Source organism: Leptonychotes weddellii, chromosome 9, assembly GCF_054177405.1.
Source record: "Leptonychotes weddellii isolate Sample4059 chromosome 9, ASM5417740v2, whole genome shotgun sequence".
NCBI classification, from domain to species: Eukaryota; Metazoa; Chordata; class Mammalia; order Carnivora; family Phocidae; genus Leptonychotes; species Leptonychotes weddellii.
Window position 1 is genome coordinate 121474930 of NC_138377.1, and position 22515 is coordinate 121497444.

Sequence of the window (22515 nt, forward strand, 5' to 3'; positions counted from 1 at the left end):
ATAAGTATGTGATACATTTAATACTTATTGATCCAACCCGGACTTTTAAAATACAAGACAGTAATGGAAAGGAAAGGAAGCATCTAAAAAAGGAGCCTCTGCCCTCACTTCAAGGTTCGGGACAAACTATCCATGAGGCTGGAGAGCAAACTGGGCCAAAGGGCTGTTCCAAGCCTTTGGAGTAATGGCTCTGGGCCAGAGAGTGTATAGGGCTCTGTGCCTGAAAGTTCTGCTGACAAAGCCGGTCGTTTGGCAGCTTCAGCTGGGAGTCTGGAATGTGGGTAAGAGGTGAGAAGCAGTGAAAGGGCCTAGGGCAGTCTCCTGGGAGCAGTCTGTCTTCTAGCCCCAGCCTGAAGGACACAGAGTTATCTTCTTTCCTCCCCTCACCAGCCCCTCCCGCCCCCTCCCTTCCCACATGAGCACAGGGACCTTGGTCCTCCTGCGCACAAGTGGATCCCACTGCTAAGCGTGGCATTCAAACATTTGTTGCTGAATAAATTCTCAGGGAACAATGTTCAGTTGTGAATGTGCTGGCCTGTACATCTCTTAGGAACGTCTTTGGTTTTTAAAATCCCTCATGAAATGTGGAGGCTCGGAGGTGGGGAGGGTTCGTTAGAAACGAGAAAGATGTACAGGGAGGGAGGTACCAGGGTACCATTAAGGTTTTCACAAACTCTAGAAGAAGTAGTGCTCCCCCAATTCCCCATCACCCACCCTAAATCGCAGAGGACAAAAGTACCAAGATGGATGCCACCATAACATGCCACCACAGATTCAAGGCCAACTTCTCCAAGCAGAAGCCAAAGCTCCACCTGACAGAGCTGATACAGAAGACCCTGTCCTGGATGAGATCACCTCAGAGGTCTCTTTCAACCCAGACGTTCCAATCTACATCTTTCTTCATCCTCCTCCTCAGCTTAGATCTTCCAGACGAGAGCTCATTTTACCAGAGCGCTCTCTACCAACTGTGTATAGTCTGATCATCTCTGGATCGCCCTTCATTTAGCGCTTCTTCATTCCCAGAACACATTCACAGATACTGGAGTCTCTTTTGTCTAGAAATTTATTAGACATAATTAATCTACAACAGTAGAGGATCTGGACAAAGTAAAATCAGTTGCTTAAACTTTTTACTTGCCCTGACCTAGCAGCTTTCATTTCACTTAAAATTCCCGAAGTATTTTCTCAAATCTCATTATCTTGATTAATCACTTTAAAAATAAGAGAGCCAAGGACCTGAGTCTGCTTTTTAAGAATCTCATTCACAGGGCGCCTGGGTGGCTCAGTCGTTAAGCACTTGCCTTCGGCCCAGGTCATGATCCCAGGGTCCTGGGATCGAGCCCCACATCGGGCCCCTGCTCAGCGGGGAGTCTGCTTCTCCCTCTCCCACTCCCCCTGCTTGTGTTCCTGCTCTCGCTCTCTGTCAAACAAATAAATAAAATCTTAAAAAAAAAAAAAAAAGAATCTCATTCACATTTATGGGAAATTTATTTAGTGTACATTTCTTTTCTCATTTCCATTCAGGTAGGTGAAATGGCTTTACTGATGGGACTGACATTGGCCTCCTAGCTGATGGCATCTTATTTTTCTGCTTCATTTCCCTCAAATCAGAGGATCTGCAATCACAAATAACTCAACACCCAAGATGGGAAGTAGGACCATGAATAAATGGCCTTTTCCACTAGCCCCTTATTGCTCTTTTCCACTCCCCCAAGCACCTCACACATATGAAGTCTGATTTATCATAGAAAATTGTGATGCTCCTTCATTCAGAGTATTCATGAAATTTCTTAACTGTATAACTTTTGATGAAAATTAATGTGGTAGTGCCCAAACTGTTATATGGCTTTAAATAAAAAAATCTAGCTGATGAATCTAGACACAGTTTTAATTTTTATATTATAAACCACTAACAAAGTTCTAAAAAAGGCTTTTTGTACAGGATTCTGGAGTCTCACACGTCCACTCAATCAGGAAGGCAATGACCTATCCTCAAAAGAACACTGAATTGGGAGTCAGAGGAATGAGGTGCTGGCTGGTTTTTTAAACCTGTTTCCTCATCTGTCACAGGCCACCCACAGGCACCTGTTGTGACCTCCCATATTATGTGTACCTCAGTCCTATGTGCTTCTGATTTCTGCTTCCTCAATGCACCACCTAGAGTAACCATATCTACCATGAAGGTGCCTGATGCGTTTCTGATTCTACTTCTGGGCAGAGGAAGGACAGGACTGCCATGATGAAAGGCTATAAGCCCAGCCCCCTCCCCCCGCCACACCTAGGCATGGGCCTCTAGGGAGAAGTGGGGTGGGGGGTGGGGGGTCGGGATCTGGTCAGAGGAATAAGAGGCCTGTACTAGGTCTGGGAGAGGGCTGGGTATCAGACCGACGGTAGTTGGGCAAAAGCAGTGAGGCGCACAACCCAAAGGTCGCTGTATATTAATGTTCAATTTTGGGGGCCTTTTTTCATTTTTATACATTCAGCAAACAGTAAGCTCCCACGATGAGCCTAAGAGATGTTCAATAAATGTTGGATGAAAGGAAAATACTCAGAAATTCAGAAGTCACTCCAGCCCTCTAAAAAACACATATAAATTTTCATGCGCCCCCATTCTCCATTCTTGGCCCCACCTCTGCTCACACCACTGGTCACTAAATGCTCACGCGAACAAGTCTTTTGCGCAGTATGACATGGTCTGTGCCTCATGCAAATGTCCATCCTAAGATGTTATCTTTAAAGCAGGCACTAGTCTTCAGTATGAAACCACTTCAGTGCATCTTCAGCTTCATCTGAGGATAGGCCACGATGATGATGCCTGCTATGGAGGACACAAGACCTCCAAGTCCAATGATGCCAGGATTGGACTTATAGATCCCCAACTGGTCCAAGGGGTTCAAGATATCACAGAAGTTCTTCACTGTGTCCAGGAGCAAGGGAGGATGCTTCTTCAGAGATCGGAATAAGAGAAGGAGAAAGGACTGGAGCCATTCTGTTTCCTCATCAGCCACGCTGTACCCAAGAGGTTCCTGAGACAGGGACTTCTCCCTCTTTGCCCTGTCGTGTGCAGCCTGTTCCATCTGCAGGGAGATTTCATACAGATCCCTGGCCAGGCTCAGCAGGAGAGAATAGTAGTAATGGCGGGCAGCCCACATGCGCCATTTCTCTTTGTTAATGCCAGAGGCAAGCCCTACGCTCCTCACCCACAGGATGGTATCACAGATGAAATAAATCACACGGTTCACGTTGGCTAACGTCAGGCATAAGCGGGGTACCAGGTCAGTGGCATGAACGCTCTGCTGAGTCGCCTGCACAGCATGTAACACATTGCCTAATCTGAACCCTGCAAGAAGAACCCACAACAGTTAACAAATATTTAATTACTATGTTATATGAAGGCAGAATCCCCATATCAGGGTGAGAGGCCAGCACTGGTGTTTTGACAAATGACTGTCATTTGAGGCTCAGTCTTTGCTCAGGCATAAGGAAGGACTTTGCAGTATATTAAGGACACCCAAAATGATCCTGGAAGGCACAAAAGACAGTGACTCTTTAAATTTATCACCTCTGTTCCAGTGAATACCTTAACATTGGCTTACAACATCCTTCAGGCAAGGTCAATCATGAGTATGGATTGCGACATTTGAATGTTACCAGCTATACTTCGTTAGAAGAAAAGTACTATAACATGAAGTCTAGATGCGACTTTATTTATTTATTTACTTATTTATTTATTTTTGCACATACGAAGCTTTGATTCACTGTGGCTATTTCTCTGACCCAGATGCCAACATTCTGGAGAGTCTGATGCCTTAGATTTTATTTACTTTCCAGACAAAGATGGCTTTTCTTATAAAACACCATTATCATTTTGCCATCTTGTGGTCCAAACCCCTTTTGGCTCCCTACTGTTAGGAAGACAAAGTAGAGATGGTAGGATTTAGTGGCTGGGAAAACTATTAATATTGTCGTATGTGACTCCTAGTTGAATTAAATCAACCACTACAAGGCATATCCTCATCTGAGCATGTAATTCAATTAATCAGGGATGTATCAATCAACAAATATTTATTGAGCACCTACTAGAATGAGTTATAGTCCTAAACATTATGGAGAATACAAAAGAAGTACTTTCCTTAAAGGACTCTATCTTAGACTCAGCAAACGCTCAAAAGTGGCTACCCTCAAGAGACTTAGAATCTCAGGAGAATGTCTGGTATTATTTTAACAAAAGTAACACAAAACAGAATACGTAATGAATTATCCTGGGTTCCAGTTCTTGCTCTTGCATCAACTGGCTGAATGACCCTGGGTAAGTCCTTCCCGGACTTCAGAGACTAGTGATCTCTAAAGTACCTGTGAGTTCTAAACAATCCGAGATGTTTGTTCATACTAAACAATCCGAGAACTTCTTATTCTATCCTTCAAAGTCATCCAAAAAAGCTCACCCTACCCTTGACAACTTAAGTCTTCTGTCATTGACCTTCCAATACAATGGTTTGCTCATAACAGTTTTGAGCCTTCGTGGGGGGAAAGAAGGCTCTCCTTCCCTTTCTCTCTAGCTACACCTCAAGTTCCACCTCCTCCCAAACCTTTTTCCCCCCTCTATCCGAGCTAATATATTTGGCACTAAATCTTATACATTATTTATACCATGTAATCTTATTTCTCTTATAAAGCTCAGCTCTCTACCCAAAGTAGTTGCTCAAAAATAATTGTTCAACATCGGATTTCTACATTCCATTCTAACATCTCTGCCTACCTACTGTAACAACATCTGATTCTTATCAAACAACTAAGATTCAGGCATGCAATTGTTACTAGAAGTATGGGGTTTCCCAGTCTGCTTTATTATTGAAATGAATTAAATGAGTGCAAGACACTGACTTCACTTCTGCCTGTAACATGAAACCATCCCACAAACAGGCCGAGAACCACCCCTCGATTTCCTCTAGCAATCCCTCAAGAGAAGAAGGGGAAAAGGCAAGCTATTCTGTTCTAGAGAATACAAAGGCCTTCCACAAGCCAGAAGCTCATGTTAGGGATTGCCAAAACGTTGTATAATTCGAAGAATTAAAGGTGAGCTAACACACTGTATGTCCACTGGCTATGACTGAGCAGAAAGATATGGTATAGCACCAAATGTGCACATAGGAGGGTGCTGGCGAACGGTCTGTAGCAAACGTTCAATCTTCTTGGCCTGTCATTTCATGAAGGCAGCTTTACTGGTCAACTTCATCAAAAAACTTCAAGGATTAGAAATTAATGATCTAGAAAGCATTTTGTAAATTACAGGGTCTGACGATTTGAAACCAGGAACCACTGTCCCTCAAGAGACAGGGTACTTACATTTACGGCCAGTGCTCACACTGGACTCCAGTTTCTTGAGCTTCATTACCACCTTCTCTTTGCCAGCTTTAGGCTCTAACAAATATCTAAGCAACATGCATGTGTATTGAGTGGCTCTGAAATGGAAAAAAAAAATGAGGAGAATGATTTACAAACCAAACGAAATTTGATTCATGAAGTAAGGAAAGGAGAAACATGTGTTGCTAAAAGCAAAGTTTCCAAGACAATTTCTCATATAAGTGGCTCTTACAAGAGCATAATTCTGCAACAGTCACTCCACGAGGCCAAAGGGTAGAACATGTGATGGAAATGTGACACAAAGGTAATGAAAGAGAACTCTGTAGTAATAGTGAACAGCCCTTCAAAAGGCCTGTTGCTGGCACAGAGAAATGGGTAGAGTCAAAGTGGAAATTGCAAAAAATCTCCCTCATGTTAAGTCTGCAGCGATCCATATTCTCTCTTTTCTCCTGTTTAGAATGATTTTTCAGATTTCTAAAATGAACTTTTTACGTATCACCACCTACTCATGTGATCGGACATACACTCAAACCAGAACCAAATGAAAAGTTCAGTTGGCACATTACTGAATTTTTTGTAAAAGGATCAAATACACACCAATACATGAATATGTATAGATAGGCTTTTATATTTGTCTTTCAAAACTAGTTAGGATTTTATATAAATACAGACTCCTGCTTAATACTAAATAGTCCATAAAGTGATTATTGTTACGACTATAAATAACACTGCCTTACTAACAGCAGTGTAACCCATGAGAAGTTTTATATCACATGATCAAACATCTAAACGCACCGGAGTCTATTTAACAAAGCGGGTGCCTGTCTCCCACAGGCCTGTAACTGCACTGGAATCCCTGCAGGCTACACATATTATTCTCAATAAAAATGTGGCACATTTTCCAAAATGGTGAACTTGTTATCGGGGATGAAGTAAAAAAGAATCTCTCTCTTTTAAAGTAGTTTCCTGGCTACAGGGCTCAAGCCTGTCACGCCAATAAGCCCCCCCCCTTCCTCAGATTTGGGCTAATAACAGGAATGCATCCCAAACCCAGGTATTATTTTATGAATGCCAGTTAGTTTACAGGAGCTATAGATCACCATAGGGATTGGGAAATGAATACCAGAGATCTCAGATCTTGCGGAAAAGTATATCCTAAACAATTATTTTATTAACCAACCTCACTGATAAACCTTGCAGGGTACATTCTGAGCGTACTGCATTTGAAGCCTTCTTTCTAATGAAGCTTGTATACAACGTGACCATTTAAAAAAATCTATCAAATTAATTACAACAGTGGTATGGCTTGGTCATTAAAATGGTGGGCATTGGAGTCAACTGCGTGGATTTAGATCTCAGCTCTGCCACTGTGTTCCTATTAACCTCCTGCTTCAGTTTCCCCATCTGTGAAATGGGAATCATTCAGAGTATCCACCTCTCAGGGTTGTGACGAGGGTTAAAGGAATTAACAGTGGTAACACACTGAGAACAAAATCTGGCATAAAGTTGGCTTCCAAAAGTCTCATGACTGGGGCTATGCGTACTGGACTGTTTGTATCAGCACCAGCACACCCAGAAGAGAAGGGAAGCTGTTAAATGAAACCACAACCCTAACGATTTAGAAACCTGTATTTGTCAAAGTTCCTTTTTATTCTTTATTACTGAGCAAGAATCAACCAAATTTCTAAAAGAAACATCATGAACTAATTAGTATGAAAGCACAATCTCTGTTTAGTATTTTCAGTACTTAGAGGTGCAGTTAGTTGTCTGGCGCTCTCCATATGGTACTTGGTTTTACAGTTCACAAAACTATTCACACGCAGACTCTTGTAGGGGCCAAGAGCAGGCTGCCCCCAAATGTGCCCACTGATTATTTTAAATAAAAGTTACTTAAGACACAGCTGGTGCAAGGACACTCAGACCCCCCTCTGTCCCCCAGAAAGTAGGAAACACATCTCCCATATGAAAAATATCCTCCCTGTACTAAGAAATAAAGACATCCTTTAGGGGCTTTAAAACAGAGAAAGTTGTAGAAACAAACCTCGTTTCTTTTGTCTAATCCTACTACTCTCAGACCCTACGGGCTTGAGAGAAATTTCTGCCCCTCCCTTAACTATACAGAATCTAAACTGAAGGTCTTTCCCAGAATAAGGGTTCTTAGCAGAGATAAATTTTATCTGAATGACCCATCTGTATGGTAAGGTAAACATTTAATTACCAAACATCTGCTCTTCTTCTTTCACTCTGTGAAGTGCATTTCTTTCTTCTGAAATCCCAGACTTGTACTCCCTTCTCCTTAGCTCAGGATGAGACAGACAGACAGACACACACAACTAATTTTGCCTGTCTTTGGAATTTTCATGTCTAGGTGGATACCCTGTGTGTACACCTGTTAAATTTGATTTTCTTCTTTTAATCCGTCTCAGGTCAATTTGATTCTTAGACTAGCTAGAAGGATCTTTGAGAGAACAGGAATTCTTGCTCCCTGACAAACTTTAATCAGATCTTTAACCATGGCCATTTTTAACTTTTTTATCATTTATAGACAATTAATACTTTACTCAGATCCTTTTACAAAAGTTTCCTGCAAATGTGTTTCATCTTGAGAGATTCATAAAAAGGAACTTTGACAAATACAGGTTTCTGATAACCTTAAGATCATAAAACTGAACTGGGAAATAATTTTTGAAACTAATGGAAGAACAGAATTAAAGCAGATCAAGAATAAATAACATGGGACTAAATGAACTGAGGAGGATAATTACAACTGTGACATTTTTGCTTGAAACATTGATAATTTTTTAATGTTTTGTTTCTCCAGATTTAAGAAAAGTTCTTCTCTTAAGCTATGATTTACAACAATTTCTTTTTCTCCCTATCTGATCCCTCCAGAATTCAAAAACTCCCATTGAATTCTTGTATTTTTTTTGACAACATATTTATTTGGGTAAGTTCAGTAAGAGTTTGTTCTTCTTGTAACAGGACACAATTGGAAGCATGGGTTATATTACCAAGGCTTTGACTGGAAAGTCACATTTGGGAGATAGGCATTAATTTGGATATGACTAGACAGGTTTAAGGCACTAAGGGTGACTCTATGGAGCAAGTAAAGCCCTTTGGAAAAACAGCCTGACAGCTTGCTTACAGGGCTCCCAGCAATCTTACCAGGTGAGTAAAGGAGGTCACATCCTGACAGGTGCAAGAACCTCAGGATATTCGGGGGGGCCTGAAGAAGAGAGGAATTAACCTTAACCTGTAGGTATTACAGGTGAAGTCTGATGGCAAGTATTTGGCTTGGCTTCTGGCATCAAACAGCCGTTTAAAGTTCAATATGGATATTCCTTATAAAAAGCTCCAGCAAAGCAGATTTAAAAGAGCCTATATGATTAATCACTATTTTTGCTGCACTTATATAAATAATCAGGCCAAGTTTATCCAAACTAGGCTTATTTTGCAAAGAAATTAGTCTTGATTTGGCTATCTTTGGTAAAATGAGAGTGATTATATGAAAAAAAAATTATGTTTCAATAACACACCTTTGTGGATATTAGATTCAAATACAAGTCATTATAAACTGGACTAGATCCTGATTTCTTCTAGTTTCTTCCAATGCCTGGCTACAATTCTCCAACCTAATATTTTTTATATTTTTGACTTGAAGTCATTTGATAACTAAGACTGACCTTTCTCCTAAAGCCCTGCAAACTGAATATGAACAACTTGATGTGAACTTCAGAAAAATCACAACAGCTCACACATGAGCAATCTTCATGCCTGGTGCTCTATGAGCCACTCAAAATGATCACCAGAGATACTCAAACTACAAACCAAGCAACTCTGTCAGATTGCCACAGTCTGTCCTCATTTTATGTAAAGATGCTTTAAACCTGACAACTAGAAATCCTCGACTGGCTACATTGAGAACTCCGAAACTGGCTTATAATTTGATCTAATCATGAATCATTGTTTTTCTTTTGTTTCCATAGAAATGCCTTATTTATTACCTGATTATTTGAACCATAGGCCTAACTTTGAGAACACACTTGCACCGCTGCCTCCTGAAATGAGTTTAACTAAAATGACCTATTGTCAGAACTAAGACACTGGTTCAAGGAAATGGAACAACTTATCAGCTCAACTTTTAACGTAAGAAACTTCCAGGGAAGTTTCAGAAAAGGAAACTGTAGGGGCGGAGGGTAGGCCACCCCAAAATGTGCCACTTGGGCATATTGATTATTCTAAATAAAAGTTACTTAAGAGACAGCCAGTGCAAGGACACTCAGACCCTCCTCTGTCCCCCAGAAAGTAGAAAACACATCTCCCATATGAAAAATACCCTCCCTCTACTAAGGAAGTAAAAAGACATCCTTATCACCGGAGATAGGAGCTTTAAAACAGAGAAAGTTGTAGAAACAAACCTCGTTACTTTTTTCCTAATCCTGCTACCTCAGCCTAAATCCTATTTAGGATTCCCGCCTAAATGAAGCTCCCAAACACCTGTTTTCTTTATCCTGTCAATTCCTCACAAATGTATTGTCTGTTTGCCTAAAATGTAGAAACACTGCCTGCCTGGGGCATTTCTCTAGGTCTTAATTTCAATACTGGGCCTCTGTGCACACACCTTTTTTTTTCCCCCTGCTGTGAACCTGTTCCGTGTAAACTTAATTCGTAGTCTAGTTGAAAGACCTTGAGGGTAGAGGAAGAATTTTTCCTTCCCTACAATCTCAATGAGGGAGACAGGGCAATAACAGAAGAGAAATACGACTTCTGTCTCTCCATAAGCATTTCATGGGGGTATTTGAAGCCAAAACCAAGTGGCTGACTTCCCTGGCCACAAATGCCAACCCAAAGTTCATCTCAAAAAAAAAAAAAAAAATTCCGGGGGACGCCTGGCTGGCTCAGTCGGTGGAATGGTGGACCTCTTGATCTCGGGGTTGCCAGCTCGAGCCCCACCTTGGGTGTAGAGATTACTTAAAAAAAAACAAAATCCTTAAAAAAAAAAAAAAAAATCCCGGAAGAACGCTGAGTGGAGAGGACCCGGTCTCTCCCAGGTTAGGAGTGCGCTGGTGGACTGGTCCACCACGGTCAGGGCCTGGGCGGCTCCGGAGCCACACACCGGGCTGTCCGGCGGAGGCTCGGCCGGACCGCAGGGTCCGGTCCGGCAAAGTGCCGGCGAGAAGGGCTCCGGAACCGAACTCCGTCCCGCCGCCGTCCACTGGGCGAGTCCCTCCTCCCGAAGCCGGAAGACCCGAGACCCAGCTCGGGTCGCAGCACCGGGAAGAGGTGGAGGCCGCGGGCACCTGCCTCACCTGAAGAGTCGGTCCCGGCCCTGGGTCTGGTTGGTGAAGCGGATGAAGCCGTCCATGGCTCCCGGCCCGAGGCCACGTGTCGCCCCGGGTTCAGTCGCGAGTCCTCAAGGGTGTCGCCGGGTCCCCGCGGGAGAAGCTGAGTCTCCCCGCCCCACTGGGGGCCGGCGCGCCTTCCGAAGAACGACTTTGCGGGCTTCCGGTGGGGGCCGGAAGTGGCCGTTACTAAGGCGACGCCACGCTCCCGGCCCAGGTGAGCAGAAACTAGGCTTCCGGCCCGGGGTTCAGCGGTTCCCCGCGTGTCCCCGGACGCCCTTCGACATCTAGGGTCTCCTAGAGGGGGACTCGAGGGGGGGGGGCATCTCCTCAGCCTCCGGCCTTCCCGGAGATCCTGGGAACAAAGGAATCCCATGCGGCATCCCGAGAGGAGATTCCCCTGAGGTTTTGCTTGGGGACTTTGGGGCCTAATCATTTCCCACCTCTGTACCTCGGTTTCCCTTGAGCAACACAAGCTCCAGGTCTGGGGAAGGAAATGGTTAGAGCAGAGAGAAGCCAATGCGTGGTATGTAGTTCTAGCATGAAGATCTGGGTAAAGTGAATTTTCTGTTCGGATCATTGAGTACTCAAAGAAGATTGCTGCCTGAGGAAATCCTAGAAGGGTTAATATGGACAAAGTGGAGACAGAAATCCATTACGACGAAATTGCACCACTGAACGTTGGTTCTTTGGGGCTTGAAGACGTGGAATCCCACCTGTTCCATAGCAGTAATATTACAAAATACACCCCCTACAATCAAAAAGTGAGGTCACCTATTTTTGTAACCTTTATTCCCTTGGTCAGGCCTGCCCTTAACATTTGCAGGCCCCAGGGGAAGACTACAAATAGAGACCCACATACCATATGGTTATTTTTTATTTTATTATTTTTAAAATACTTATTTTTAAAGGTTTATTTTTATTTATTTATTTGAGAGAGTGTGTGCTCAAGGGCATGGGGTGGGGGGCGGACAAGGGAGAGATCCCAAGCACACTCTCAGTGAGTGGGGCTACATCTCAGGACCCTAAGATCATGACCTGAGTGGAAACCAAGAGTCAGAGACTTAAGGACTGAGCCACCCAGACACCCCAAAAGATTTTATTTTTAAATAATCTCTACACGGAACCTGGGGCTTGAACTCAGAACCCCAAGATCAAGAGGTGCATGCTCTACCGATTGTGCCAGCCGAGCACCCCCGGATTTCATTTTCTTTTTCATGTGTATTTTGAATTGCTGCAGCTTTATTGAAAAAAAATTATCCTTTTTCCACTGAATTATCTTTGCACCTTTGTCAAAAATAAACTGTCCATACATATGTGAGTCTAATTCCGGACGCTTTATTTGGTTTCACTGATCTATTTGTGCATTTTGATGCCAGTACCACACTGTCTTGATTACTGTGGCTTTATAATAACTCTTGAAATAGGTAGTATTAATCCTCCAATTCTGTCCTTTTTCTACATTATTTTGGCTATTCTAGGTACTTTGCATTTCCATATGAATTATAAAATCAACTTCTAAATTTCCTTGAAAAAAGAAAAAGTCCAGCTGGAACTATCATAGAGATTGTGTTGAATTTATAGATCAATTGGGGGAGAACTGACATCTTAACAAAAAAAGCAAGGTATCTCTGTCCACTTATTTAGGTCTTCTTAGGTTTTGTGTATTCCTAAATATCTTTCTGTTACTGATTTCTAAAATAATTTTGTGTGGTCAGAAAACATACTTCGTATGACTTGAGTACTTTTAAATTTATTAAGACCTGGCTTATGGCCCAGAATAGGATTTGTCTTGGTAACGGTTTTATGTGTACTTAAAAAAAGCTGTCCACTGCTGTTATTGGGTTGGGTGTTCTAGAACACTGCTCTACTGTTCTTCACTGGTGGTTTCCTTAGGAAATCTGCTGTCATCCTTTATTTTGTTCCTTTATTCATGTCTTTTTTCCTCTGGCTGCTTTTCAGATTTTGTCTTTATCACTAGTTTTGCTCATGATGTGCTGTGGTATAGATTTCTTTGTGTTTCTTTTGCTTAGGACTTGTTTTTCTTCTTGGATCTGTGAGTTTAGAGTTTTCATGGGGATTTCAATCACACTCCTATTAGGCTACTTCAGGTTCTCCCACACCTCACTTTCTTCATTTTTTTCTCTTTATTTCAATATTTCTATTGCTGTATCTTCAAATTTACTAATCTTCTGTCCATCTAATTTGTTTTGCTCTGAGAACTTGTGATTAATGTAATCGAACGAATTATTCATCTCAGACATTGTAGTTTTCATCTCTGAAAGCTCAGCTTGGGTTTCTTTGCAACTTCCACATCGCTAGCTAACATTTCCTCTTGGTTTTTGAACATGTGAAATACATTTATAACTGATTTGTCTGCTAATAACTGTGTTGATGATGAGTCAGCTTCAATTGACTGACTTTTCTCTTTTATTATGGCTGTGTTTTCTTGCCTCTGCATGCCAGGTCATTTTTTTTTTATTGCTTTGACAGTGCAAGACCCCACTCTGCTACAGGTGAAGCATCTTAAAATGGACCCCATGTGCCACATTAAATGCCTTTATTTAACTGTAATTTTGAAAGCCTTTTTATAATTTGTACAGTTTTGAGTTTTATGAAGTTCAGATTACTTGTTCTTTTCTATGGACTGAAACGTTATGCACACATGCAGACTGGAGCTGCTAAGTTGTAATATTTTTGTGAATGTTTAATTATTTTGATTTTGTGAGGATTTTGTTTTGTTTTAGTCTATTTTTTTTTTTTTCCGAGTCTCAAACATTTCTGTAGGCCCTAGAAAAATCTCACAGGCCCTGGCACTCGGTCTACAGAACTCCCGGTTGGTAGCAGTGGGCCTAGAGAGAAAGGACCAAATGAGACAGCAAGGATTAAAAGTGCCTGAAGGGCATCTGGTTGGAGGCGAGGGAAAGGAAGGAGAGCAGTCCTGGCTCACTACCCAGCTGGCCTGGGCACAGCCACTTGCAGAGATGGAAGAAGGAGAAGACCTAAGTTGCAGGAGAGTGGTTGGATTCTAGTTGGAACCCAGACAGACACTCTCTGAGTAGGAGCTGGGAGAAAGGCAACAAGGATGCCACATTTCCTCTCCCTGTGCCATAGCACCCATCATCTTGAGCTGGCCTGGAAGATGTGACTCGTTAATACCCATTTCTGCTGATATCCTTATAATATGAAGATCATTCTTTAGTGATGTGGTAACAATCCTGTGATAAATAAGGAAAGTGCCAGTCTCTAGAATAAATAGTCCCCATGGGTTTTTGGGCTTGAGAAGATGATGTGCTGTCTTCTGGTAACTTCCCTTTTTTCTCAAAGTACCTTTGCTTGCTTCCTTTATCAGCTTTTCAGAGTTTCCTAGACGTTCCCGGTGCCAGCTTCTGTGATGTCAATCCCCAGAGGAAGTCAAGTCCAGAAGAGGTTCTCCAGTTTTATGAGAAAGGGGCTGCTGGAGGTGCCGTCCCCAACAGAGAAGGACTGGCCTAAGGATGATGAAGATGATTATGTCTTCGTAGACTTGGGTCAGGAGGTGGATTCCCTGCCACAGCCTTATCGCATGATCAACAAGATGGTGAACCTTCTGTTTGACAAATGTTGGGAAGTTATCCAGGAGAGGGATGCACTGAGGGATGTTGAGTTCAGCCGGACCCAGCCCACCACCTACCCTCCACTTGTAGAAAATAAGGTATGGAGCAGCTGACCAGGAGTTCCTGTTTCCCAGTTGAGGGTTAAGAAATGAAAATACCTGATCCAGGGAAGGAACTCCTACAGGGAACCTACTCATTAAGATAGGTGCATTTTTGAAAGATTACTAGGCATGCTGATGTTGATTAAAATGGATCTAGTAATTACCTGGGAGGAATGGGTGTTCTGATTAGCTGAAGATTATACAGAAAGTCTTTTATATTCTGTTGTTATTTAAAAATATTTCTGAATATATTAATCACTCTCTTGCTTGATGGTTGAGAATCGGCCAGTGTCTCAGCTATAGCTCTTTCCACAGCATTCTAGATGAAAAAAGTACAGGGAATGGGGCCATTGTCCACTCATCACAGGGCTTGTGGTTGTTGTTAGTGTTGTAAATGTTTACTGATTCCCAACTTATTTGTATGCTCTGGCTCCTTTCTACTAAAAGTAGAATGCTATGACTTTCTTGATATTTGGGCAAGATATTTAGATGGGTACTGTTTGGGGGTGATATTATATCTAGGAAGGGCCCACATGCCTCTTTGAAAAGTTAGCTCATATTCTTGCAGCTGGTGGCAGCTGAAAATCATTCCTTTTCTCTTTGTTTTTGTTTTCCCAGCTCAACAAAATGCCAAATTGTATGGCGATTTCCCAAGACTATGTCTTTATTGGAGGAGCCAAAGGATTCTCCATCTATAACCTGTACAATGCTAAACGAATATATATTTGGGAGAAACTTAGGGTTGATGTCACTTCCATCTGGGCCACAGATTTGGGGAATGAAATACTTATTGCTCCTGTGGATGAAATGGGTACATGTTCTTCCTCTTTTTTTTTAGCCGAATTTATAGTTATCTGTAGACTGTTCAATTTAATCTCCTTTCCAGGTATGGGTGGGGCCAGACCTGGAGAGTTCTCCTTGGTCATGTAGTATTAACTAACATCCACAGGACAGGATGGTGTGCCAAGCACTAGTCTAACATTGCACATAGGTTAGCCCATTTAACCTTCACAATAGCCCTAGGAGGTAAGCACAATTTCTTATCCCTGTTTTTCAGAAGAAGCAACCAAGGCATTGAGGTTAAATAACTTACTTGAGGTAATGTAGAAGGTGAGTGGCACAGGCAGGATGCCAACCAGCCAGTGTGGACCCAGAGTTCACACCCTTTGGGCACTCAGAAATCCTACTGCTCATAAAAACCAGGGATTGTTTCTTCCCCTCAGCGTGAGGATGAACCAGGGCTTCATGGGGATGATAGTACACAGAACCATAGACAGTGTTGTGGAGGACAGTGTTTCTGCAGGAGAGTGACCTGACCAGATTGGCATTTTAGGAAGGACACTATGGTAGGAGCAAGTCAAAATGAGAGGCAGAGATATGGTTGTTTAGTAGTTTACTTGTCCAGGAATGCAATTCTGTACTATCCCCAAATAAACTTATTTTCTGTTAGAAAGAGAGGAAGAGGGCACCTGGGTGGCTTAGTTGGTTAAGAGACTGCCTTCGGCTCAGGTCATGATCCTGGAGTCCCGGGATTGAGTCCCGCATCGGGCTCCCTGCTCGGCAGGGAGTCTGCTTCTCCCTCTGACCCTCCTCCCTCTCATGCTCTCTGTCTCTCATTCTCTCTGTCTCAAATAAATAAATAAAATCTTTAAAAAAAAAAAAAGAAAGAAAGGAAGAAAGAAAGAGAGAGAGAGAGAAAGAAAGAAAGAAAAAGAAAGAAAGAGAGAAAGGAAGGAAGAAGGCAGGAAAGAAGGAGGGAGGGAGACCAAGAAGAACTGTTGCTTTCATCAAGGAGAGAAATTATGAAAGTCTGAACCAAGGCACAGGCTGTTAAAATGAAAGGAAAAATCATACTATGGTTATGTAAGATGCTATCACTGGGGAAGTGAGGAGGGATATATGGGAACTCTTGGTACTATTGTCGAAACTTTTCTGTAAGTTTGAGCATGCACAGCCTTGAGGCAGCTAGAGGGGGAAAGTTGATACTCAAGAGGAGTTTGGTCTAAAGATAGGAGTGTATTTTATCACTGCATTACATCTGCTTGGTTTCACATCTGTGTGATCCTCAGTGTAATGCATGTGAAGGCAGAGACTACCTTGGTTGTCCCTGGCATATTTGTGGTCATGGAGCAGCTATCCCTTGGATGTTTATTGTGTTGAGTTAGACCTTCACCCACAGTGGGCCCTTTGCCTTTCTGGATTATGGGTATTGGGGCAAGTTAAGAGTGTCTCACAGAGGCTTCTAGGACAAGAGGATGGGCCACGGTAGGCAGAGAGGACCCAGGAGGTAGAACAGCCTGAACATGTCAAGTCAGGGGTGGAGGAAGCCAGGGAGACTGAGTCAGCAGGGGCCATGGAGAGGCCAGGAGGAGGCTTAAGAATCCATAAGCACAAGATGATAATTCAGAAAGTCAGATATAAAATTCCAGTTCTTCTTTGATTCATTTGTCTGTCTTACATTCTCTGTTTCAGGTATTGCTAGACTGTTTTATTTTAATAAGGATGGTCTTTTCCTAATCAAAGCCATCAATGAAGTGGTAAGTTCCTGTTCTTTCACCTAGAGCTGGGCCAAAGGCTGTAGCAAATGAAGTTTACTTTTACTATGGAGGTGACGAAAGTTGTCCTAGAGTAGAAAGATAGAGACTCTCTGGATGGAGAGCCTCCTCTAAAATATCCAATTTAAAGATCCCCCACCAGCTCAGGGTACATGCTGAATGCTTTGGATTTATTTACCCTGTTGTCGGGAGAAGAAAGTTACTAAGGAACTCCAGTTCAGATTGAGCACCAGACCAATATATTCAGCAACTATTTACAAGTCCCTAAATTTTCCAGGCTGCTTCACATCCTGTTCCCTTGCCTGTGCTGTTCCCTCTGCTCAGAGTGCTCCCCTTGCCTCCCTACCTACTATGTGTGCCTCTTAAATTTCCCTCATTCCCTTACATTTCCTTTAAGACCAGCTCAGATATTTCCTTCTCTGAGATACTGTCCCTGAGATGCCCAAAAGGACCCGTTGTCTCCCTCCTCTGTCCACCCCCATACAGAACAGAATCTCTATCACAGTGTTTTCTCCACTCTGCATACTTAGTTGTTTGTATGACTACTTCTTCTCTTGGACGTAACCGTTCTGAGGGCAGGGGACATGTCGTATTCACCCACGTATCCCTTGTTCCTAGGACACTGCCTGTATACTGTGGGGTCTCGGAAAGTGTTTTGTGAATTGATGAGTCCAGAAAAAAATGAGAGAGAGAGAGAGAGAGAGATTGCTCAGAGTAGATTTTTAATTGCAGTTTAACTTGTAAAAAATACCATTGATGGGTATACAAGCAAGTCAGTGTGGAAAAGAAAGTATTTTCAACAAATGATGCTGGAATGCTAGATTAACAAGTAGGGGGGAGATGAACCTCCACCCTACTTTGCACCATATATGAGAAATAATTTGAGCTGGATTATAGGTCTAAATGTAAAGATTAAAAACATTATCCTTTTTGAATAAAACACAGGAAAATATTTTAGCTACCTTGGGGAAGGCAAAGATTTCTTAGGACATGGAAAGCACTAAATATAAAAGAAAAAATTGATACTGGACTTCATCAAAGTTAAAAACTTCTTATTCTCATACCATACACAAAAATTACCTTGAAATGGGTCACATGCCTATCTGTAAAATCTAAAATCATAAAACCTCTAGAAGAAAACATGGAAGTCTTGTGACCTTGGGATTGGCAAAGAGTTTCTAGCTGCAACATCAAAAGCACAACCCATACGATAAAAAATTGATAAGTTGGATTTCATCAAAATTAAAAACTTCTGTAGATGACACTGGTAAACGAATAAAAAGACAAGCAGTGGCCTGGGAGAAAATATTTGTAAATCACCTATCTGATAAATGACTTGTATCCAGAACATGTGATGAACTCTCAAAACGCAAACTCAAAAATAAGGCACTAAACTACCCAGTTTTCAAAATGGGCAAGGGTTTGAAAAGAAAAGACAGTTCACCAAAGAAGATACATGGAAAGTAAATAAGATGCTCAGCATCCTTAGTCATTAGGAAAACAAGTCAAAATCACAGTGAGCTACCACTACACATGCATTAGAATGCCTCATGTTAAAAAGAGTGACCACACCCAGCGTTGGGAGAGATACAGAACAGCCAGAACTCATACACTGCTGGTGGTAAAGTAGAATGGTACAATCATTTTGGCAGGTTTTTTTTTTTAAGTTTTTTAATTTATTTAAGTAATGTTTACACCCAACGTGGGGCTCAAACTCACAACCCTGAAATCAAGAGTCGCATGCTCATCCAACTGAGCCAGCCAGGCACCCCTTTGGCAGTTTTTTAAAAGTGTTAAACATACACCTACCATACGCTCCAGGCGTTCCACTCCTTGATATTTACACAGAACTGAGAGCATATCTCCATACAAACACGTGTACGTGAATGTTTATAAGCAGCTGCATGTGTCATAGATAAAAACTGGAAGCCACCCAAATGTCCATCAGCAGGTGAGTGGATAAGCAAATTGTGGTATACCCACACAATGGAATGAACTATTAATGCACGAATGGATGCATCTTAAAATAATTATGCTGAGTGAAAGAAGTCAGACACAAAAAGAGTACACTCCGTATGACTCCATTTATAAAAAATTCTGGAAAATACAGACTAATGTAGTCACAGAGAACATCAGTTTTTGCCTGGGGTGGCGTGGGAGGAAGGTGAAGGGGATGATTACCAAGGGCAGGAGGAAACTTTCCGGGTGATGGATATGTTCACGGTCCTGTGGGGATGGTTTCAAGGGGTATACGTATGTCAAAACATCAAATTGTACACTTTAAGCATGTGTAGTTGGTATATGTTATTATATCCCTATATCCTATAACATATACCTGTTTAAAAAAATTAAAACTTCTCATCAAAAGATGTTAGTAGAGTTCACTCTGTAGCAGGAGCTGACTGGAGCCTGAGGGCCTTGAGTGGCCCCACTGGTGCTGGCCAGTGACCCTCACACCCCAGGAGGAGCCTCACACCCCAGGAGGAGCCACAGCCGGCCCCAGTCAGAGTGACCACAGTCCTGAGCAGTGGGGCAGAGACCCAGCAGGGGCCTCACAATGGCCCCGCCCACACTGCAATGCCCCACCCACGCCACCTGCCACCGTGCAGGGAGCTGTGGCATCTGCTGGTGGGGACAAGGAGGTCACAGCAACAGAGGTTTAGGGACCAGTCAGATGATTCCATGTGCAGAACAGACATGGTTTCATTAGCAGCAAGGACACCAAGGAAGATGTATTTGCATAGCAGACTGCCATAAAGGGTAACCCCAAGAAGGGACTTTTCGGTATAGGAGCTGGAGAGATGGAAGAGTTTGATGTTGTTGGAGGAGAAAGTGTGCAGAGGCAGTAGGCCTTACAGGCCCCGGTGGAGTTCAGTGCGAGGCAGTAAATCCGCAGCAGAAGACAAGCACTGTGAACACCATCCACGTCTAGGGCCATGCAATTACCAGTAGAATTCCAGACTCGTGAGAGTAAGGAAAGGAGTGAGGGGTCAGAGAATGCCCCTGAATGTCAGGCCCCACAGCACTGGGCCCAGCGCAGGCGACAGTCCCCACCTGCATGTGGGCAGAGACCCTTCGGGAGCCCATCACACCACACCAATCCTCCTGTGCAGAAGGGATGCAGGGGGTTGACAAGCAGGGTGCAGAAGCAGATAGATGGTGAGAGAATAAGGTAAGATAAGCAGTGAGAGAATCTGTATCAGGGGATGGGCCCTTCTCACTGAAGACAGCCTAGAGAGGACAGCAATGAAGAGGAGAAGGAAAATCAAGGAGATGAGACCCAAGATCAGCAGCCACCTCAACCCTGCAACTTCTACTACTGATGTAAATGCCCAGAAAACCTAGGCCATAAGATGTCAAAGGGACAAAAGCAGCTGAGAATTCAGGTGAGACTTCACGGCTCCTGAGGCTGAGCAGGGCGGGGCTGAGCAAATGCAGGCTTACCACCTGTACCATCATGCACTTCAGTCAGCCAACAAGGAGTGATCTCGAAAAATAAACTATCTGGACTACACCAAAATAAAAGGATTTTGCGCAGCAAAGGAAACCATCAACAAAATGACAAGGCAAACTACAGAATGGGAGAAGATGTTTGCAAATGACCTATCTGATAAAGAGTTAGTATCTAAAATATATAAAGAACTTTTACAACTCAACACCCAAAAAATAAATAATCCAATTAAAAAATGGACAGAAGATATGAACAGACATTTCTTCGAAGAAGACATGCAGATGGCCAACAGACACATGAAGCTGCTCAACATCACTCATCATCAGGGAAATACAAATCAAAAAACCACAATGAGATATTACCTTGCACCTGTCAGAATGCCTAGAATCAAAGACAAGAAATAACAAGAATTGGCAAGGATGTGGAGAAAAGGAACCCTTGTGCACTGTTGGTGGGAATGTAAATCAGTGCAGTCACTGTGGAAAACAGTATGGAAATTCCTCAAAAAATTAAAAATAGAAATCCCACATGATCCAGTAATTGCACTACTGGGAATTTACCCAAAGAAAACGAAACACTAATTTGAAAAGATATATGCACCTTGGTGTTTACTGCAGCATTACTTAAAATAGCCGAATTATGGAAGGACCCAAGTGTCCACTGATAGATGAATGGATACAGAAGATGTGGTATATGCAGACACAATAGAATATAACTCAGCCATAAGAAAAAATGAGATCTTGCCATTTGCAACATGGATGGACCTAGAAGGTATAATTCTAAGTGAAGTCAGACAGAGAAAGACAAATACCATGTGATTTCACTCTTATATGGAATCTAAGAAACAAAACAAACGAACAGAGAAAAAAAGAAACTCTTAAATACAGAGAACAAATTGGTGGTTGCCAGAGGGGCAGGGTGGGGGGGTGGAGGTGGGAGGATGGGTGAAATTATGACACTCTGGCAGAAAGAAGTGAAAAAAAGATTGGAGCCGAAGACCTTAAGTGCTTGTTTTTCTACCATTGACCAGACAGCTAAAACTAGTGGCATTATCTGCAGCATCTGGTTTTTATTTTTACTTAAAGATACCTCTTTTTGGTAATACCAGATGGGTTTTTCAAAAAGTCTGGTTTTTCTTGATACACCCTTAAAGGTTTTTAAATTGTTTCATATCTAGCCAAGTTGAGATTTTGATTTTGATTTTGATTTATTTATTTTTTTTGGAGAGAGAGAAAGAGAGAGCAAGGCTGGGGTGGTGGGGGAGAGGCAAAGAGAGAGGGAGAGAGAATCCCATGCAGGCTCCATGCCCAGTGTGGAGCCAGATTCGAGGCTTGATCTCACCACCTGAGCCAAAATCAAGAGTTGGACTCTCGAGCAACTGAGCCACCCAGGTGCCCCTAGCCAAGTTGAGATTTTAAGCACCTCATTTTTAATTTGTAATAAAACATTACAACTTGATTTTTTTTCAAAAAAGTCAACAAAATGCAAACACCTATTAATAAAGGTCTTAATAACAATTATCTTCGTTATTATAAAGATACAATTAAGAAAATGAAAAAGCAAGCCACAGACAACCATAAACATTGAGTCTCTCACCTGGCCTGAAATTTGAGCAGATTTCATACTAGGGTTACAGTCAGTCTCTTCTTGCTGCGGACTGAATGTTTGCATCCCCACAGAATTCAGGTTGAAAATCCTAATCCCCAGTGGGATGGTATTAGGAGGTGGGGCCTTTGGGAAGTATTTAGGTCATGAAGACAGAGCCTTCATAAATGGGATTAGTGCCCTCACATGAGGCCCAAGAGAGCTCCTTCAACCCTTCCACCATGAGAGGGCACCCTGAGAAGGCACCCTGAGAAGGTGGCAGGCAGGAAGTCTACAAACCAGCAAACGGGCTCTCCCCAGGCACTGAATCTGCCAGATTCTTGAAATCTGGAAATCTTGGCTTTTCAGCCTCCAGGAGCGTGAGAGATAAAGGTTTATTGTTTATGAGCCATTTATAGCAGTCTGAACAGACGAAGACACTGTTGTAGTCCACATAGAGCCTTTCTTCAACACCTGACCAGTTTTCAGTGTCATACAGAACTTAGTTTGACTCATTTTGAA

The 22515-nt window shown here is 42.5% G+C and overlaps 2 protein-coding genes across 11 annotated transcripts in view; one reads left to right on the forward strand and one right to left on the reverse strand.

Annotated features, from left to right (window-relative positions):
- Positions 1–1045: 1045 nt before the first annotated feature.
- PEX11A (peroxisomal biogenesis factor 11 alpha) lies at positions 1046–22023 on the reverse strand. Of its 4 annotated transcripts, XM_081831669.1 has the most exons (4): positions 10674–10743; positions 8530–8590; positions 5347–5462; positions 1046–3340 (listed from the first exon to the last, which is right to left on the reverse strand). In XM_081831669.1, exons 3-4 carry the CDS (start codon positions 5441–5443, stop codon positions 2769–2771), a joined length of 669 nt encoding a protein of 222 aa, XP_081687795.1. In that variant the 5' UTR covers positions 5444–5462; positions 8530–8590; positions 10674–10743; the 3' UTR covers positions 1046–2768. The 4 variants fall into 4 exon arrangements, with proteins under 4 accessions (XP_081687795.1, XP_081687796.1, XP_006751873.1 ...); XM_081831670.1 differs by lacking the exons at positions 8530–8590; positions 10674–10743 and adding an exon at positions 22006–22023; XM_006751810.3 differs by lacking the exon at positions 8530–8590 and having other exon boundaries at positions 10674–10813.
- Positions 10788–22515, forward strand: part of WDR93 (WD repeat domain 93) — a 43624-nt gene continuing 31896 nt past the window's right edge. For 6 of the 7 annotated variants that reach the window (XR_014148815.1, XR_014148816.1, XR_014148817.1 and 3 more), the window contains exons 1-4: positions 10788–10923; positions 14059–14400; positions 15022–15214; positions 16876–16940. Coding sequence is in view for 4 of the 7 variants with exons in the window: in XM_081831665.1 (XP_081687791.1) it covers positions 14101–14400; positions 15022–15214; positions 16876–16940 (558 nt within the window). In the remaining 3 variants the exon portion in view is untranslated. The remainder of the gene's footprint in view (positions 10924–14058; positions 14401–15021; positions 15215–16875; positions 16941–22515) is intronic. The other variant, XM_081831668.1, reaches the window with a different exon arrangement.

What these genes read in the sequence shown, in the direction of transcription:
- PEX11A (XM_006751810.3), bottom strand. Translation starts at nt 10,729, where the DNA reads ATGGACGGCTTCATCCGCTTCACCAACCAGACCCAGGGCCGGGACCGA. An exon ending in GGCCGGGACCGACTCTTCAG is followed by an intron (nt 5,463 to 10,673) that starts GTGAGGCAGGTG and finishes TTTCCATTTCAG; the next exon opens with AGCCACTCAATACACATGCA. An exon ending in TGTGAGCACTGGCCGTAAAT is followed by an intron (nt 3,341 to 5,346) that starts GTAAGTACCCTG and finishes TTCTTCTTGCAG; the next exon opens with GGTTCAGATTAGGCAATGTG.